The 20,592-nt window shown below is 34.2% G+C and overlaps 1 protein-coding gene across 6 annotated transcripts; it reads left to right on the top strand.

Annotated features, from left to right (window-relative positions):
- The first annotated feature begins 2,717 nt into the window (after positions 1-2,717).
- Positions 2,718-16,267, top strand: LOC131036081 (probable LRR receptor-like serine/threonine-protein kinase At1g67720). 6 transcript variants are annotated; one of them, XM_057967875.2, is made up of 15 exons: positions 2,720-3,255; positions 3,334-3,862; positions 3,953-4,416; positions 4,509-4,635; positions 4,748-4,819; positions 13,451-13,519; positions 13,889-13,960; positions 14,084-14,155; positions 14,258-14,448; positions 14,575-14,783; positions 14,865-14,991; positions 15,070-15,141; positions 15,278-15,467; positions 15,554-15,686; positions 15,787-16,267. In XM_057967875.2, exons 1-15 carry the CDS (start codon positions 3,168-3,170, stop codon positions 16,051-16,053), a joined length of 2,682 nt encoding a protein of 893 aa, XP_057823858.2. In that variant the 5' UTR covers positions 2,720-3,167; the 3' UTR covers positions 16,054-16,267. The 6 variants fall into 6 exon arrangements, with proteins under 6 accessions (XP_057823860.2, XP_057823858.2, XP_057823861.2 ...); XM_057967876.2 differs by having other exon boundaries at positions 2,723-3,255; positions 14,273-14,448; positions 15,787-16,254; XM_057967877.2 differs by lacking the exon at positions 13,889-13,960 and having other exon boundaries at positions 2,718-3,255; positions 15,787-16,254.
- The last annotated feature ends 4,325 nt before the right edge of the window (positions 16,268-20,592 follow it).

Here is a 20,592-nt window from a genome sequence, read left to right as displayed (position 1 = left end):
GAGAAATAGATAGAGAGATAGAGAGAGGTAGCATGAGAGATAAAGATAGGAATAGATGGGGAGATAGAAAGGGAGAGATAAAGAGGAAGACAACGATATAGAGGGAGAAGAAAAGGGGGATATAGAGAGAGATAAGATATAAGAAGGCATAAGAAGATGTTGAGGAAGGCAGTGAGAGTGAAGAGATAGAGAGACAAAGAATAAAGGTGGATGAATAGATATGGAGAGATAAATTGAGGGAGATAAAGAGAGGGAGAGAGGAAGAGGAAGAGACAAAGATGTGTGGGAAGATAAAGAGATAGATAAAGGCATATGAGAAGAGAAAAGGGAGAGAAAGATGGAGATAAAGAGATCAATAGAGGGGATAGAGAGTGAGAAAGGGAGGGAGAGATGGGAAGAGATAGAGGGAGAAGATAGAGAGAGGTGGTAAAGAAAGGGAGAGAGATGGGTAGAGGAGGGAGAGATAAGAGGGGGAGATGGACAGAGAGATAAGTAGAGAGGACTTCATAAAGAAGAAGAGGGGGAAGAGATAACCCAATATATAGAGAGGGATAGGGAGAGGGAGAGATAAACAAAGGTGACATAGACTAGTAATAGAGAGGTATAGAGAGAGCTAAAGTGGGAAAAAGATAAATATAGAGATAGGGATGTGTGTGTGTGTGTGTGTGTGTGTGTGTGTGTGTGTGTGTGTGTGTGTGTGTGAGTGAGTGAGTGAGTGAGAGAGAGAGAGAGAGAGAGAGAGAGAGAGAGAGGAGGTCCTTGAGAAAATTTAATTTAATTTGTACTATATTTAAAAATTATTATATATTATATTATATTTATATATAATAAATTTTTTTATAAATTTAATATATATTAATACATATAGTTTTATAATATTGTTAGTACAAGGCCTGTTATGTCTAAATGTAACTAATGAAAAAACTTGACTTGAAAATCATCACACGAAATCCAATAGTCTAAAAAAGAATTACATTGAATCAATCAAAATAAAAAATTTATAATATTATTTTAAAATTAAATTAAATAATTTATATTACATAAAATATAATATATAATAGTACAATTTAATTTATACTATATAATTTTTTAATGTATATTAACCATATTATAATACAATAAATAATAATATAGTTTCTATTAAATGAAATATTATATTAAAAAATAAATATAATTATATTAAATATATTTTAATTTATAATTAATTATAAATTATAATAATATTTAAAAAACATATCATATAAAAATGATCTAACCAAATTATCAAAATTTTCTTATCTAATTAATTTCTAAACATATTATTTGAAAATAAAATATATTAAAACCTTAATGTTTTGAAATATGATTTCTTCTAGTATACTTAAAAACCCATATAAATATGGATCCATTTGATTTTAACTAGTGATTTTTAAAATCTTCTAATTCTTCTTCTCTTGGTAATATCATAAGTTGAACACTTTTCTTTTTAAATAAATAAGAATTTATTACTTAAACATTATTTGTATAAAATCTATTTTATATTATTCTTAAACAAACAGTCAAAATAATTTATATTAAACAAAGAAAATATAAAATTGATAATTTTATATAACATATTAAAAACTTGTATAAAAAATTTCTCAAATTAATTTTTTTAAAAGAACACGTAAATATACAAATAAATTCTATTTAAAAATGTCTTAAAATCTTACCAATTAGATCTTTGAAAATAAGTAAAAAAATAAAAAATAAATATATTTTATTTTAAAAACAATTTAAATCTTGCATTATTATTTTATATGAATGATTATAAATCTGTTACAATAATATATTTAATTTTACTATTTTTTTATATAAATATTTATTAACATAATTAAACTAAACATTGAATTTAAATTTTAAAAATCAAATCACATATAAAATTAAAAATATTAATAAAATTAATAAACTTAAATTATATACCTATCGCAAATAAAAAATATATCACTCATTAATTATAATTCTAATTGTAATATAAAAAATGTAGTGATTGCATTTGCCAGCATTACCCAGTGCAAAATATCTCGTTCTTTTTTGAAACAAGTTTCTAATTACGGACACCTAATTTGACTCCATAGAAATAGGATGATGGATGAAGGTCGCGTTATTATTTAGGGTTTGCTTATTTCAATGCAACCACGGGTAAAAAGCGTCAATATATCTGTCCATTTAAAATGTTATGAACCGTTCAAATATTTTTTTACTGTGACAATCATGTGACAATCATGAGACAATCATGAGTGAACAGTATAAAGAAAACAAGCGGTGCGTGTGAGACGTTTCAACGGTCTTGCAGGCTTCTAAACAGTTGTCAACCATTGATTTTCAATATCAGATAGTGCATCTCATATAAAGAGACGCCTTCGGGTAATTAAACAGCAAGGACTGATCTTTGATATGGTTAGAAATCTTTGCCTCTGTGTATATGGATTCCATTGCCACAAATGAATACTAGGTTTCATTATGGGAATTAACATACAAAGTGTTGGGATAGTAGAAAGTTGTGCATTATATACAGGCTGCCTTTCTCTTGAATAGTATTCAAGCATATCTAAGTGGTTTCCCATCCCATTCAGCTTCTGTAGGGCATGCATGATATGGGTATTCCTTTGATCTTTTCGTAGGAAGAATACAATATTATATTATTTAAATTAAGCAGGTACATGCACAGCCGTTTTTCTGATAAAATTATAATTTATGTTATTAAATTAATTTTGACTCTTCCAAAAACACATTGGAAGCCCCGTCTGTCACATGTGTTAATACGTGTGCGGATTGCATTTACTGCTTGAAGGAAAAACGATACAGCAGAGGGAGGATTTGTTCGGGTTATTCAATATTTGATTTATTATTTTCATGTAGCTGCATTGTCATCACTGACAGTGATGTGACAAGACATTCAACTCAAAAAGCAGGAGCAGTCTCCGTAAAGTAGTAGTAGCACCGCCTATCTACCCACCTACCTTAACATAATACGCCTGCATGAATGAGGCCTTCACTTAGCATGTCCACCGTTGATAGACAAAATAAGCTCGGTGCATTTCATAGTAGGAGACGCCTTCGGCTTAAAAAAAAATGTGCAATTTGAGTGGTATATATTTTATTGGCTTCTACGAATGATTCTGTATTGCAAGTAAAATAAGCAAACTATGGAAGTTTTTGGTTGCGGTAAATACGTTGGCGTCGTCTTCCTCTTCCTCTTGTGGTCATGCGCACTTTTTGCTAATGCTCAAACAGGTACAATATTCTTTCAAATGTTGTTATTTTGGTTCTTTGTTGCGGGCTTTAATGATTTATATGTGTTTGCTATGATAGGATTTTTGAGTATAGACTGTGGTGGAGGAAATCGTATTGATCCGGAAACCCATATTACATGGGTTAGCGATGACGACTTCATACACAACGTGGGTGAGAAAGCAGATTCATACTACTCGTACATGGTTAAGTTTTATTTCAGACGCCTCCGAGTGTTTCCCAAGCCTATTAATAAGGCTTGCTATGTATTGCCGCTTGCCCCGAATGTGCCCCACATTTTGAGACTATCGTTTGTCAGTGCTAATTCCACTGGATATCGAGATTTCAATTACTCTGTCGAGACCCAAGATTTGCTCTACATGGAAACAGTGGTATTTGACAATTGCCTGGTATGCCGCAGTGGGAACACTTTGTTGAGTGCAGATAGTGTGTTACATATTTGCTTGATCCGAACCTCGGACTGCGCTGACCCATCTATTTCTGCTATCGAGTTAAGACGTCTTAAGCCAGGCATGTATGATACGGCTAAACCGGGAATTATGTTGCATACCGATAAAAGATGTGATATGGGGGCTGAAGATGTGACCAGGTAAACCTTGCTAGATTTGGCTAGGGTTAATGTTCAGCTTGAAATTCCATACGACTTGATAATTTTCTTTTTACTTTTTGAATTGTTCAGGTATCCTCAAGACCAATTCGACCGCATGTGGGAGCCTTGCAAGTCTTTAGTTACGGGAACAAAGAGCATCAATGTTCCCAAATCTATTTCAGTAAGCGGCACTAGAAACTTTCCTCCATCTAAGGTAATGCAAACGGCCGTCGTCAGCAACACAAGCGGCTCTAACAACATGTATTTCTCCCTCGGACAATCCAGGTCGAAAAATGCCCTAGCGGTATTGTATTTCGCAGAGCTTAACTCGACGGGGAAAAGATCGTTCTCCGTTGGGATAAATAACGTCATTCTAACTAAAGAAATTGATCTGGCCGGAAATGTCCCTGCCTTGGGGCTACCCTTCCAATATGATGGAACAACAGAAGCAATAGTAAATTTACAGTCTAAGATCCCCGGTGTGAGTCCTATAATCAATGCCTTGGAGATCCACGCTCTCTTTTACACCCATCCTCGAACCTCTTCGGATGACGGTCAGACTCCAATTTCTTTCTTTTATTTATTTATTTTAATTTACATTTAGAACACAACTCTTATTCGATATTCTTAACCGGCGAAGCTGCAGTTAAAGCTCTTAGAGAGCTAGGAAAAGCGTTTTCCCTGAATAGCTGGACTTCGGATCCTTGCTTTGGTTTACCCTGGGAAGGAATCATCTGTAGTAATATCAATAACACTGTAAGGATTTCCCAAATGTAAGTTTGGGTTTACAATGTTTTCTTGTTTTCCATTTATATCTTTCATTCGAAGGAATTATGAATATGGTTTTAGGTATTTGTCTAATAGGCTGTATTATAATTCATACAGAAATTTGTCGGGAAGGAATCTGCAAGGACCCATACCTTCAAGTTTAGGACAGCTAACCGAACTCGTTTCAATGTAAGTCTGAAGTTTTCAAGTTAAGTAGGAAATCTAGTAATTACTGCTCACGCCTCGTGGTAAAGAATATTATGAAATACTATTGTTAATACGATGCTTAGATAGCATTGTATCTCTTCCTTAAGCTTAATAATTTATTTTCGTCTATGGATTTTTCTTTCATATTTGAGGAATTTACAATATTTCTATTTTTCCTTACCAAGATCTATGTTCCAATTTTATACATATAGGTGTCACTTTTCTTGGAATAATGTATGTTCATGGAAAAGGGAAATAGGACTTGTACCTATAATTTTTCCCTTGAGCTAGTTGTAGGTTCCCATTTACTTGCAAAAAAAAGTCTTCAAGGAATCATCTTTTGTTGCAAGTGAAATGCATGCCTCATAATTCTAAGTAGTTGAGCTTTGAGAAGATAGATCATCTTCTTCCTACTGTATGGCATGAGCGTGTATATTAAAGTTTCTTACCCTTTTTCAGAGATGCATTTCATATGTATACTAGATAATATCCTTGTTGAACTACATTTGAGCGCAAAAATTGATATGAGGCAGTAGGAATAAACATGAAGGTAGTATTAGCTACATTATAGGCCTATATATTACTACCATACTCTATGTTTGATGCAGAGGATACTAGTCTACAAGCACTCCATTAGGCAATATTTGTTGTTTTGTCAAATTGACCTTTGAAACCTACAAGGTTCTCAAGTCTTCCCTCTTTACCAATGAACTCAAACTATGTTACCAACTCAAACAACCAATCTAATACCACCTAGGGTCTTCACATGTCCCAGCCATATTGTCTCAACAATCAACACATACCCATTTTCTTGGTTTACACAAAACCCTCTTACCCGAGTGTAACCTAGGCTTAATCCTAGTAGCCCTGCCAAACCGGTTTTTCCCACTTAGTTCAACTTCTTCCCCAAAAAATTGCAAAATAAATTGTACTTCTAGATACCCTTTTGGAAGTTGTATGAAATATATGAAACTCAACTATAGTTCCTTTGGACAAAATACCCTGACCAGTACCTTGCTACACACTGACTAGGCCTAATTAGCCCTCTTTTTCAAAGAAAGTACCAACAAATGGTACAACCACAACACCAAACCAAAAAAAATTCTTGACAAATGTTCCAAAATAGTAAATTTTGCAACTTTCAAGGCAAGAGACACTCACTTGATACGTTAGATATCAAACCCTCTTTTTTAGGCCTTCTAACCTAGGGCTTTCTCAAAACCAGTCCTCCATTACTTCCAGACTCAAACAAGGGTTATTTCAGCTTGTATTCAACCCCAAAAAACATATTCTAGCATAAAAATACCACCTTGTTAAGCTATTTCTTCTGCTGCTATACTCATGCCTCCATTTTCATGCATTTTTTTCCTCACAAACAATCACTTTTCTTGGTGATGACCTATTCAATCTCTTTTCCCTACATTCTTGTCATTGGGTTAGTTAAAAATACATTGATAGGGTCTCATTCCTCAAGGAACAGTAATGACATAAAGAGCAATGAGCCCTAACTTCTCATTTTGACTCCAAACTAACACAAAATGTGCACCTACAACAGGGTTCTTTGGAACAGTCAAAATAAATGATTCAAAAACAGATATTAAACCTTCAAAATGGATTCAAATGATCGTTAACACCCAAAGGAATCACCTGCAATCCATTGACAATCCGAAAATGAAAGAAAACAAACCAAATATAGCAAGTAATTTCTGATTTTGTATTCAATAAGAGTAGTCCATACAATGCAATTGTGATTCTTTCCCAAACTTCAACCTTTCTTTTCCAGGATATGTAACATTATAAAGCATATAGTGTTGATAAATTGAGTTTAAGAATATTATTTCTAGTATTTGTCAAATTCAAATTTGAAACCCAACAGTTAGTTAGCCAAACAAGAGGTATAAATCAATACAAACCTTCCCAAACTAACCATAACTACCTTTCTCCTTAACAAACACCTAAACCTCTTGTTTGGCTAACTAACCATTGGGTTTCAAATTGGAATTTGACAAATACTAGAAACAATACTCTTAAACCCAATTTATCAACACTAAAGGCTTTATTTGAGCCTTATTACATCAAAATGACTCAACTCAACCTAATTAAACTCATTAGGCATCCTTTGTGACATTTTTACATATTTAGACTTATTGATCCCTATTAGGTCCATTTGCACTCAAAACTCATTTCATTCTACCTACTAGATTCAAATGCCTTAATAGGACTTATTAAATCATTTCTTGGTCCTTTAGACCTTTGAATCCATGTTCTGTACCAAAATGGCTTCATGTGCCTCCATGTCACAGGAGGTGCTCCTGCACCATACTTCCCCCCTATGAAAAATCTCTTGTCCCAAGAGAATAGGGGTCTTGTCTATACTCCATGCATCCTTCTAGAAGGCCACCTGAAACTTTGGCCTCTTGCAAACTTTTGTACCAATAACAACTCATGAAATGAGTTGGTCTTCCACCTATTACCTACAGAAAACTCATGATCAGATAAAAATAGATCATTAGATCTTTGGTTTAGACAGTCACGTATGGACTACTGCTGCACCATTTTACTTGCCTTTGTGAGGTCCAAAAGACCCCCAAATCCATTCACCTTTGAAGGACCATCAGTGTCCTTGGTCTGCACACCTAGAGGGAACTCAATAGTCCCTACCATTGCACTAGTCTGCACCTTCCTTTTGCTGTCATCAACAAAATGTTGCTTCCCTTCTGACTTCTTTCCACACCCATGATCACTACCTTGTGTTCCCTTCACCTTAGGAACCTACATACTCACATACGCCTTCCTACCAAAGCATATTACAATGGATTCAAAGATCTGATTATTCTTTAAAGGAGTTAATGTAAATCTCTTACCATCTTTGTGAACAACATATGTGTTCAAGAACCCATCATGCAATGTCCTTCTCTGATATTGCCAAGGCCTTCCCAAGAGTACATGACAACATGTCATAGGAACAATGTCACACAATACCCTATCATGATAATCACCAATGGTAAACTCTACATATGCTTTCCCTTGGACTACTAGATTTTGTTCATTTGTTACCCAAGTGGCTTTGTAGGGTCTATTATGTGGTATTCTTACTAAATTCAACTTGTCAACCATCTCTTGAGAAACCAAGTTATCAAAATAACTGGAATCAATGATCATCCTACATACTTTACCATGGCTCAAGCATTGAGTTCTAAAAATGGATACCTGGGGTTGTACCTGCTGCAACTTTTGACCATTTCCAAACATCAGAAAGTCACCTTCAAGTTCTAGAGCAGCAATACCAACTTTCTCTTCTGCTAGTTGTTCTTCCCCTTGGGATAAATGAACTCTTTTCTTAGTCTTCTTGCCACCTTGTCCATTCATTGGACACTTGAAGGAAGTATGCCCAACTTCATTGCATGTGAAGCACCTTCCCATGAAGACTCATGTCCCTCTACCTAATCCAAATCTGCCTCCACCTCTATATCCACCTCTCAGATCATAAAATGAATCCTTACCCTTATTATTGTTGTCTTGTACTTGTCCTTCATTGTTAGGCATGCTTCCCCTTCCTCTATTTGTATTACCTCTTCCATGTCCTTCTTGTCTCTCTTTCTTCCTCTTTACCTTTTCTTCAACCCTTATAACCAACTGAAAACACTCCCTAAGTGTCTTTAGTGCACAACTTCTCCCTCATCCTTACTTCACTCAAGAACCTACTAGTGGCTTTGATACCACTATGATGTAGAGGATACTGGTCTACAAGAACCCCATTAGGAAATATTTGTTGTTTTGTCAAATTGACCTTTGGAACCTACAAGGTTCTCAAGTCTCCCCCCTTCACCAATGAACTCAAACTGTGTTACCAACTCAAAAAACCAATCTAATACCACCTATGATCTTCACATGCCCCAACCATATTGTATTAATAATCAACACATACCCATTTGCTTGGTTTACACAAAACCCTCTTACCCGGGTGTAACCTAGGCTTAATCATAGTAGCCCTGCCAGACCGGTTTTTCCCACTTAGTTCAACTTCTTCCCAAAAAAATTGAAAAATAAATTGGACTTCCAGATACCCTTTTGGAATTTGTATGACATACATGAAAATCAACTATGGTTCCTTTTGATAAAATACCCTGAACAGTAACCTGCTACACACTGACTAGGCCCAATTAGCCCTCTTTTTCAAAGCAAGTGCCAACAAATGGTACAACCACAACACCAAACCAAAAAAAAGTCTTGAATTTTTTTCCAAAACAGTATATTTTCCAACTTTCAAGGCAAGAAACACTCTTTTGATAGGTTAGATATCAAACCCTCCTTTTTAGGCCTTCTAACCTAGGGATTTCTCAAAACCACTCCTCCATTCACTTTCAAACTCAAAAAATGGTCATTTCACCTTTTATTGAACCCCCACAAACATCTTCCAGCATAAAAAAATCACCTTGTTAAGCTACTTCTTCTGCTGCTATACTCATGCCTCCATTTTCATGCCTTTTTTCCTCACAAACAATCACTTTTCTTGGTGTTCACCTATTCAATCTCTTTTCCTTGTAGTATTTTTATTGGGTTAGTTAAAAATAAATTGATAGGGTCTCATTCGTCAAGGAATGTTAATGACATAAAGAGGAATGAGCTCTAACTTCTGATTTTGACTCCAAACTAACACAAAATGTGCACCTACAATGGGGTTCTTTGGAACAGTCAAAATAAATGATTCAAAAATAGATATTAAACCTTCAAAATGGATTCAAATGCTCATTAACACCCAAAGGAATCACCTATAATCCATTGAAAATCCAAAAATGAAAGAAAACAAACCAAATATAGCAAGTAATTTCAGATTTTGTATTCAATAAGAGCAATCCGTACAATGCAATTGTGATTCTTTTCCCAAACTTCAACTTTGCTTTTCCCGGTCATGTAACATGAGGTATAAATTAATACAAACCTTCCCAAACTGACCATAACTACGTTTATCCTTAACAAACACCTAAACTTCTTGTTTGGCTAACTAACTGTTGGGTTTCAAATCTGAATTTGACAAATACTAGAAATAATACTCTTAAACCTAATTTATCAACACCAAAGGCTTTATTTGAGCCTTATTACATCAAAATGACTCAACTCAACCTAATTAAACTCATTAGGCATCCTTTTTTCCATTTTTACATATTTAAACTTATTGACCCCTATTAGGTCCATTTGCACTCAAAACTTATTTCATTCTTCCTACTAGATTAAAATGCCTTAATAGGCTTTATTACATCATTTCTAGGTCCTTTAGACCCTTGATTCCATGTTCTGTACCAAAATGGCTTCATGTGCCTCCATGTCATAGGAGGTGTTCCTGCACCAATGTTGAGGCATACGCCAAGGTATATTTTCTTGTGTATGAAAATTACTTCTATTATCTATAATTATGTGCTTATGGGCAAGACTTTGAATTTATTTTGCATATTAAAATCACTTATGTATATTTATGAAATGTTGCTTGATAGATACTTGTGAGATGTGGATGCTTGTGGATGTATGTGTGTGTATGATGGATATTAGTGGATAAATGGATGAATGGATATGAAAATAAATTGAAATGATGCTCTTATATAGGGTTAATAAGGTCTTTTTTAAATTAGGCTAATAGGCCAATGATCATATTGAAGTATCAATATCTAGAATTAACTAACAAGATCAGTTACTAACACATTCAAACTTGGGCCCAAAATTGAGGGACAAGGATGCCCAAATGCCCTTGTCTACCCAAAGAAGGGTGAATAAGGTGTGAATTAAGTTCACTCAGTTCTATGAAAAAGGTCCAAATCACCATACAAACATGTGACTTCATTTTTCTAGTACAAAGGCCATAATTACACTTGGAAGAGAGCTGGGAGAAATCTCACAAAGGTAAGGGCACATAAAGAAGTGTAAAGTTGTAAGGGATTACAATTTATGATGCCACAATTTTTAATGTAAATAAATATAGTATAAAGTGATGGAATATATTATGAAGCTACAATTAGGCTATTATATTTTTTAAATCTTAGAAATGGATTCTAAAAAAGGTGTCAAAATACATATGTCAAGATTTTGTTTTTTTAAAATTATTACACTATGCATCATATCCCCTTAGTGGGAAATGTAGAAACATATATAAGATTGAGGACTCACTTTCAATTAAAAATGAAGAAGATGGTTTGAAGGACACCAATTTTATAGCACATCAAAATTTTAGAGATTTTAAGAACTTGAAAGTTGAATCACCTCTAAAGGGTTATATAGATAATTTGGTTTAGAAAAAAATTCTTTTATAGCAAAACAAATCCAAGAAGATTGAGGCCTATATTAGATCACCTAGAAAATGTAGCGGAAAAAAGAGTAAGCTTTAAACACAATTGGTGATGCTTCTTTATGGAGTATGGAGACTCTTCTCTCCTATAATGATTTCATTTCTCTATTGAACTATTATCAATTATTTTTGAATTTTGCATTAGAATATTATAGTTCTTACAAGGATTTTGACAAATTTGTTATAAGCATTTTTTAAATTAGTTCTTATTGTTAGAGTAAGGCAAGAATCTAAAAGTATAAAAACTACCTTCCACTAGTAAAACACTAAACAAAATATGCTATATATAATATAATGTGAAGAAATTGTGTAAGATATACATAGAGGCCTTCCATTTATAGGCAAGGTAGATTAGGTAAGAATGTGGGAGTGAAAAACTAAATACCCTTCCGAAGGTACAACACTTGCGAGCTTACTTGACAAGTGTGTAAGCAAGTGGCATGTATGCATGCAATAGGTGTCTCAAATGATGAGGATGCATGTTTCAACCATATGAAGTGAGACAAAAGCATAAAATAGCCTAAATAAACTCTAGCTAAGTGTGAATACCTAGTCAATCCTAGAAACGTGACTTGAAAACTAGTATAATAATGATTCTATTTACACTAACACTTACATTGATTAAATTTTTTTGATTCTTTAGAAAGTTGAATTTCTAACCTCTAGATTGTATGGACTTTAATACTATTGTACATGGGAGAGTGCCCTAATATATTCTATCATTTATGAATTAAAAAAAAAAAGGATATTCTTATAATATGTTTATATGGAAGTCTATTGAAATTAGACTTAGATAAGATAAACATACATATTAACATCTTTTCCTTTTTAAATTCCACAAATGAGATGTCCATTTAATTTTTCCAAGGAAGTTCTAGATGGTTAAATTAATTATATTAATATAGGCAATACAAAATATTTGGTTTGAGATCATTAGATAGATGTGGCTTGACCAAAATGAAAGTTATCAATTTTGTTATTGATTCAATGTACTATATTTGTTACCAATATATTTTTTTAATTTTCATATTTCCCGTTACCTGAACCTTATGAACATCCTCAACGTATGCTTTATAAAAAATTGCTTCTGTGTAGCATTAATATACTTATATTTGTATATGCAATCTTATCAAATCACTCAATAACAACAACTTTAGTGGAATGTTGTCAAATTTGACAAATATCTCCAAATTAGAGACATTACGAGAATATCAAACCTTAAATTAATAAAACTCTCAATTTTAAAACTTTTATCTTTAAAATAATCCCATTCATGAGATTTATAAAGTGAATTTCGTAATGTACACAAATATGATCTTATCATGTGCATGAATAATGTATGTAATTATAGAAGCTACAAGGTACCCTATTTCTTGAAGTGGACAAAATTTACGAATTTGATTAGGATAATTTTCTCATAAAATCTTAAATTTCTTATAAATTCCACAATAAACACATGATTTTGTTTATAGCTATAATGTATTAAATAATATAAGATATTTAAAAGTTGAAACAAATTTATAATTACTAAGTTTTATGAATGTGTAGTCATATTGAAAACAATTATTTATATCCTGAAATTCTATACCGGTTATCTCAATTTCCTCTTCTCAAAGTTTTGTATGTTTATCCCATCCTTATTGTAGCCTTCATCCATACTTTATTGCAATCTTTATCCAATCCTTTATTGCAACTTTTTAGAATTATGTAGGCAACAAAATTAGTTGGTTTTGTTGGTTTGAAAAGGTTTATTCCTTAATTCATTTCCTTCTAGGACCTATTCACATCTAGTTCTTAAGATTACATAGGCCACTTTTAGGGTACATATAAGATCTCTTTTTATCTTATATCATATGATTATGACACTTTATGCTTTCCTAGACCATCTTGCCTTTATTAAAAAGGGTTCGCTTATATGTTATGCATCTTGAGCATGTATTGATGCTTGAAAATTGGATCTTACATCCTTGTTTGGTATAATAGAGTTTTTTTTTTGTTCTCTATTCAGTGTGGAAGGTTATTTGATTTTGAAATTTTTTATCTTGATTGGTGACTTCAATAGGTTTAATATTATTGAATTGATATGGCTCAACTACAATTAAATTTTTAGAATTTTTTTATTGACAACTTCTTACTATTATACATGTTACAAATACCCACTTTTAGTTGTGATGTCTACCATGACTAAATTATAAACATGCTTACCATATGTTTCTTAGAAAATTACCAATATCTGACATTAATATACTTTATATTTGCATATGACTGTTTATTAGGTCACTCAACAACAACGAGTTCAATGGAATTTTTCCCAATTTGACTAGCCTTTCCAAGCTAGAGAAATTGTGAGTACATCAAAATTTCAATTAATAGTTACTTAAATTATGTCACTTTTATCTTCATAATTATTCAATCTACCAGATTTATAAGATTTACATTGTAATGCATACAAAACTTTTTTACAATGTGCATAAAAGTTGTGCTCAAAATAGACCTACCTTATGTGTGAATAATGCATACAATCACAGATACTACATTATACTCCAAGCAAATAAAAGTTATGAATTTGATAACATAATTTTAAACATAATTAATATTTCTTAAAAATGTCACTATAAATATAAGGCTTTGTTTATAAATATAATACATTAAATAATATAACATACTTAAAAGTTAAAATAATTTTATAATTGCTATGTTTGATGAATGTGCAGACATCTTCAAAACAATGATTTATTTGGTAAAATTCCGGATTGGTTATCTAAACTCCCTTGTCTCACAGAGTTGTAAGTCAAATCTTGTCTCAAAGAGTTGTAAGTGAAATCTATTTTTTATTGCACTTAATTAGTCTTATAAAAAAATTGATTATAACTATTAAAACGTGTATTGCTTTGGAATTGTGACAGCAGAGATATATCCAACAATAATTTCAAAGGTGTCATCCCACAACAACTTCTCAACAAAACAAAATATATATTCAAGTATTTCACATCTACTATATTTTACTTCTGTGCATTATAAATTTCTATTTTAAAAAGAAAATTAATTGAAAAGATAACAAGAAGCTTAACCATTTAAAAAAGATTTATTTGGCGCAGTTTCAGTGGCAACAAACACCTTTGCCCGACAAAGCGCAAGTGCCGTAATCACCCCCGCTCCGTGGTAGCGATTGCGCTTGGAGTAGCAGGCATCGTAATTGTAACCGCCATTTTAGTGGGAATCATCATTTATCGATTCAAATTGAGAAGTCCATGTACTCAACCAAGCCCTCTTGGTACGTTTCAAATGTAATAGTACTATACAATACAATACACCATAATCATGAATGAAATTTAACGTAAGAACGAAATTATATATTAGGCTTTACCTTTCTCGTCTCTTACAAACAAACAAAATGTAGATTATCTGATGGTTAATGTAGCAAATTCATCAAAATGTCGCGCCTTTACTCTCGAGGAAATGAGGACGGCGACACAAAATTTTACCCATAAAATTGGACACGGGTCGTTTGGAACTGTTTTCTTGGGCGAATTGCAGGAAGGGAAGCAAATAGCTGTAAAAGTACTCTCCGTTTTCAACAAACATGGAATTGAACAATTCTCAAATGAGGTAACGCTTAGATTCCTATAGAAGATCATTTTCCTTCTGCACTCATCTGAGAAATCTCAGTGGTTTCAACTTTATTTGCAGGTTGATCTTCTGTCAAGAATCAATCATAAGAAGCTGGTGTCCTTTCTTGGATACTGTAATGAATCCAGAGACCTCATGCTTGTCTACGAGTATATGTCTGGAGGCTCCCTCAGTGATAACCTTTACGGTAACTCTAAACTTCAAATATTTCTTTCCACAATGGAAGTGAGAGATGGCCAAATCATGTAGTACTTTCTGTTTGCAGGTGCAGAGCCACCAAAATACTCCCAGTTAGATTGGAAAACGAGGCTTCAAATAGCTTTGGATGCAGCACAAGGTTTTTTTAAAAGAAATTCCTTATTTCATCATCAACTCAATAGTTCCTTGATTTAAGTCATTGTTTTCAAAATGCTACATGCAAAGTTTCCATTTTGAATTAATGGTTTTTTTTCTCAAACAAAAAATATTTGTAGGGCTGGAATATCTGCACGTAGGTTGTACTCCAAAGATAATTCACAGGGATGTTAAGACCTCCAACATTCTTCTAGACAGTAATTTGAATGGCAAACTGGCTGACTTCGGTCTTTCAAGAGTGACTGGGAATGATGAAACTTCTCAGATAAATACAACTATAAAAGGAACTCCTGGATATTTGGATCCAATGTAATTATTAAATGTTTGGTGTTTTCCTAATTCTCATTCACCCATTTATTCGAAAAATCTAATCTTTATTGCTTTTACAATGGCAGGTATTACAAAACTCACATGTTGACAGACAAGAGTGATGTGTACAGTTTTGGAGTCGTTTTGTTTGAGCTTATATGTGGCAGGAAACCCATAGACACAAAAGTTTCTGCCGAGAAAATATTATTGACTGAATGGGTAAGAGATCCCACTAATTTCCCATAAAGAAGAAAAATGTACCAATGGCGTACTTTTATGGCAAAAAATTAAAGTAGTCGCTCTATGATTGACTGAACAGGTTACATCATATGCGGGAGTAGATAAAGATGACGCCAACATTCAAGAAATGGTTGACAAAAGGTTGGGTAATCGTTACAATATGAAATCCATCGCTCATTTGACAAATCTAGCCTGGAGATGCATTGCAAATGAACCATCCGGTAGACCAACCATTAGTGAGGTTGTGGCGGAGATCAAAGAATCTGTCAAATTTGAGGAAGAGTATTGTCATGTTCCAGATCAAGTCTCACTCACGCTCACTAGCAGTTTCTCCAGTTCCCTGTAAGTGGTTTAAAAGGGATAGTCTGTAATAGTGTAGAAGTATCCTGAGTTGACTATGGTGTTAAAATTGTAACCGTATATTTCTTCGAATTTGAAGTTACAGGTTTTTAAAATCTTAGAGGGCGTAGGAACCCGAACTGTATATATGTAACGTAAATATATTGATTTGTAACCTAATGGGATGTTCATTTATTTGGAATTTATTTGAAATATTAAAGATCAAAATTATATATATTAGTTAATGTAAGGAATATAATATATTTAATCTCAAATTATTTAAGGCAATGTGGTGTCACAATAAAGGCAAGACTGATGCTTAAGAGGCACAATGCTATTAGGAATTTATTCTGAGCAATGAGCGATTGATGGCTCGTAGATGTTAGATGATTAAATGGTGTAGGGTGATGAACTTTTATAGGGTGATGTAATACTCTATTTTGGACTATTCATATTAGATTAAAGGCAAAGAAAAAGCGGTGATTTGAATTTAAAATTAAAAGCATTAACAAATTCTTTTGAGGTAGCGCTTAATGAAAAGGTATTGGTTATTTTAATAGCCACTATAAGAAGCAGCGATGCAAATAATATAAACAAGCTTCTACAAGGTCAACCCATTTGGTTAAGGCAACAATACATATGAAGAGGTTCGATTTATTTTAGAGGATATTAAATAAAGTTGAATTTGTTTTGAATAAGGATCATTCTTTGGAAAGAGTTCATACCTCTTGTGAAAGTGCGAGAAAATATATATGCTGGAAAAATATGTGTGACTAGCGAAAACAAAAGAATATTTATAATGTTTTTGATTAAGGAAAATTGGGTTTTAAGGGATCCGAAACCCGATTACATAACAATAGATGAGCAATAAAGAAACAAGAGAAGATAATACCAAGACAAAACAGCTGCAAAAAACCAGCACAAAAACTAGTAGCTAGGACAAAAGGACAGAGAGCCAGCGAGAAACTGGTATCCAAAACCCAGCATTACAATTCAAATGAAAACTTTTATAGACTCCTCAGCATTCTGAACCAAAAGCATCATGGCCTTAGCGGCTTCTCTCAGATCATTGTTCTCCTATTTCAGCTGAGTGTCTTTCGCTTTTGTCTCCATATCAGTGGTGGTCTACCTGGTCCTTCACCTGGAGATTTGATGAGTGGAGCTGGAGGTCGGTATATCTTCAATGATTACCAAGTCCTTATCCTGATTTTTCCTCTCTAAGTGATCCACCAAGGCATTCATATTTTGTGAAGAAACTCTCAAGACCTCAAGACTGTGGTTCATGAATCTTTTCAAAGCCTTCTCAGTTTGAGCAACCCGAGTGATGATGTTATCATTATCCACCTCAGTATTTTCTTTTACAATTCTAATAACATCCTCCAGATGTTTCAAATCCCCTTTTAGCAGATATTTTTCCGACAAGTCCTGCATCTCAATTTCCTCCTCAGTTTCATTGGTTTCCATCTCCCCACTCTTTTTCCCCGAATTTGTTTCCTTAATCAAATTGTGTATCTTATTTTCCAGGTCCCTCTGTTTTCTCTAAATGCTTGTTATGTTGTCAATAATCCACTTGTGGAGATTGAAAGACTCCAGTGTGCAATTTCGGACAGTATTCAAAATAGTATTCGTCGAATCCCTACCCTGCTCAGTGCTCACGGATTTAGGGTTGTCTTCCTCCATTGAGTTTGGGGCAACATTCCTGCTATCTAAACCCATAGGGTTTGAATCGGGGTTTTCAGAATTGGCATCTTTTTTCCTTTCCTCCTCTTCTCCAACGTTCTCTTCCTTCTCACTCTCCATTTTTGTTTCAATATCCTTCCCCTTTTCCTCCTCCAAATCATAATGCACCTCCGTGTCCACATTATCAATGTCAACTCTCCATTTTTTATGGGTAGGGGCATTAGACAGGTCATCATCAGACTCAGAATCATTACAACTCTCAGAAACATGTGCATTAGTTACCAGGTAATCATCCTTGCTAGCCCTACTTTTTTCCTTCAGGTGTTCGTAAATGAGAAAAATAAGCCCCTGATGGGCTATGGGGTAAGAATTGGGCTTTTTATCATGGTCAGCCAAGCTCTCATTCAGAGAAGAATCTAAATAAAAGGGCAGAGAAATCTTAACCCCATGGCGGAAATGATTTAGAATTGCAAAATGATAATTGTAGACTTTAGTAAATCTACCATCAATAGTGAGGAATTCCATCAAAACCCTTAACACTTTCTACCAAAAAAGACTTTACTTGCTGGGGTGGGTAGTAAGAGACGTTGTCTTTCTTGGCAAGCCGCGCCTTCTCATCCTCAAAATTTGGGAAGTTTTTAATCGCTTCAGTAGCAAACTTTCGGTCTCTATAGAATTTTGTGCCCTCCTTCTAAAGACCCATGACCTCCGCAACCAGATCCTCATCAATCTTCCAGGTCTCCCCAAACAAACTGACTATGTTGTTGATCCAGCCCCTAGTAAAGCCTTGAGACACTGATTTTCTACTACCATGTAGCTTTTCCATATAGTCGGTGAATCCATATCTATGAAGCCTCCTCCACACTTTCCCCTCACTCTTCCAATTTTCGCAACCAGAGGGCTCATTCCGGTTTAAGTTACCTCCCATATTGAACAGCAAGTCGAAGTCCTCAAAGGTGTATCTCACAATTTGCAGGCCTAGATTTAACCACAAGTTCTTGAGAAAAATTCTAGAGTAACAGAACAGAGTCCCATCTGTGGTTTTAAAGATAATAATAATGGCTGCACAAATCCAGCACTTATTATTATAATCCCTATCACACATATGATCATGAAACCGATGCCTAATAGCAATCATTAACTGACAGTTCATTTTCCCCCAAACTGTCTTTGATTTCTGGACCCCAAAAGGTAATTATGATTTTAACTTGACCCATTGATGCGATCAAATAATAATTGCTCTCTAACATCCCTTTTACAATAGGCCTCTCCGATATATTTAACCTCCACCTCTAAATTGACCCCTTCATTAGCTAAAAGGTCCGCAACCTTATTGCCTTCCCTTAGAGTGTGAGTTAGGAGAATACTAACATAATCATTTAATAACTTTTTAGCACTTTCAATTAAATTAGTAATATTCCAAGATGAAGAACTAGTACCTTTAAGAGCCTGAATGATGTTGAGGGAGTCCCCTTCCAGCCAATTTTTTTAAAATTTGAATCCCTGAGCAAGCTAGAGGCTTTTCAGCATAGCCTAAGCTTCAGCCACATAATTATTTTGGACCCCAAAAGGAGAAGCAATAGCAGCAATACAGACACCTTGAGCATTTCTAATGACTCGCCCCCCACCGAACTTCCTAGGGCTACCTTTAGCAGCCCCATCAAAATTCACCTTTATCTATCCATGATCAGGAAATCACCAAACAATATTATCTCTCTTTGTCTTATTGTCAGATCTGCAAACTTTGTGGATTAAGTTCCATTCAGTAAGGATGTCTTTTTAAATTTCATTCATATCAGTAAAAAACCATTGTTTATTGTTCCTATGAGGAATATTTATGTTTTCTTTTATAGCCCTGCAAATTTTTTCAAAGACCACCTGAGAAGTGCACTTAGCTTCCCTTAATATTCTATTATTTCTCTCTTTCTAGATTCCCCAGCAAGTCATGGGAAGGATCAGGGACCAAAGGTTCTTGATAAGAGGAAATTTGGTGGGAAAGGTCCATTGCCAAATAATTTCCTTGAGACTCTTGTGCATGACCCAATCAACTTTCCAATTCACTCAAAACTTACTCCAGATTTCCCAAGTGAAGGAGCAATGGATAAATCGATGATCAACCGATTCTTCCTCTTTTTGGCATAGCTCACACCTGTTAGGGAACATAAAACCTCTTCGGACCAAGTTATCAATAGTAAGGATCCTATTGTGAGTAGCAAGCCAAAGGAACATATTGACTTTAGGAATAAGAATTCTATTCCAAACTTTACCCCATATAGGGTTGCTAATCTAGGTAAAAGTGTTTTTATAGGCAGAAGCAACCATAAAGTCACCCCTTGGATTACTCTTCCAAAGGAAAACATCATCATAATCTTTGTTAATAGAAAAGGATAGCAACTCCTGTTGGAGCAGGGAAAACCCAGCATGTATAACATCAAGCCTAACCCATCTGTTCTCCTTCCAGTAGTCACACACCATAGACCCAAACCTCCTTTTACATTCCTCAATAAATTGATTGCAGTCTTGATCAAAGAGAGGTTCATTTTTCATCCAAGGATCCTCCCAGAACCTAATTTTGTCACGTTTTCCAAGAACCCATCCAGCTCCAGCTTTGGCCACTTTTATGGATTTGATAATACTATTCCAAATGAAGGACCCAACAAGGATGTCTTCAGAGTTGAGGAGATTCCAAATGAAGGACCCAACAAGGATGTCTTCAAAGTTGAGGAGATCCTGGAGAGGCCGATCCTGAATATATTTGTCAAACCAAATCTGGTTCCAATCTTTCTTAATGTCATAAGCTCTCCATATTTTTTTAGCAAGGAGAGCTTTATTAAAAATTTTGAGAGCTTTAATACCAAGACCTCCT

Source organism: Cryptomeria japonica, chromosome 1, assembly GCF_030272615.1.
Source record: "Cryptomeria japonica chromosome 1, Sugi_1.0, whole genome shotgun sequence".
Lineage (NCBI taxonomy): Eukaryota > Viridiplantae > Streptophyta > Pinopsida > Cupressales > Cupressaceae > Cryptomeria > Cryptomeria japonica.
The sequence above is the reverse complement of the archived record's forward strand: the minus strand, read 5'-3'. Positions and strand labels throughout refer to the sequence as shown.

Bases quoted from the DNA above. Each gene is read 5' to 3' on its own strand.
- LOC131036081 (XM_057967875.2), top strand. From the start codon at position 3,168: ATGGAAGTTTTTGGTTGCGGTAAATACGTTGGCGTCGTCTTCCTCTTC. The intron at 3,863-3,952 runs GTAAACCTTGCT...TGAATTGTTCAG, and splicing joins GGGGCTGAAGATGTGACCAG to GTATCCTCAAGACCAATTCG. The intron at 4,636-4,747 runs GTAAGTTTGGGT...TAATTCATACAG, and splicing joins ACTGTAAGGATTTCCCAAAT to AAATTTGTCGGGAAGGAATC.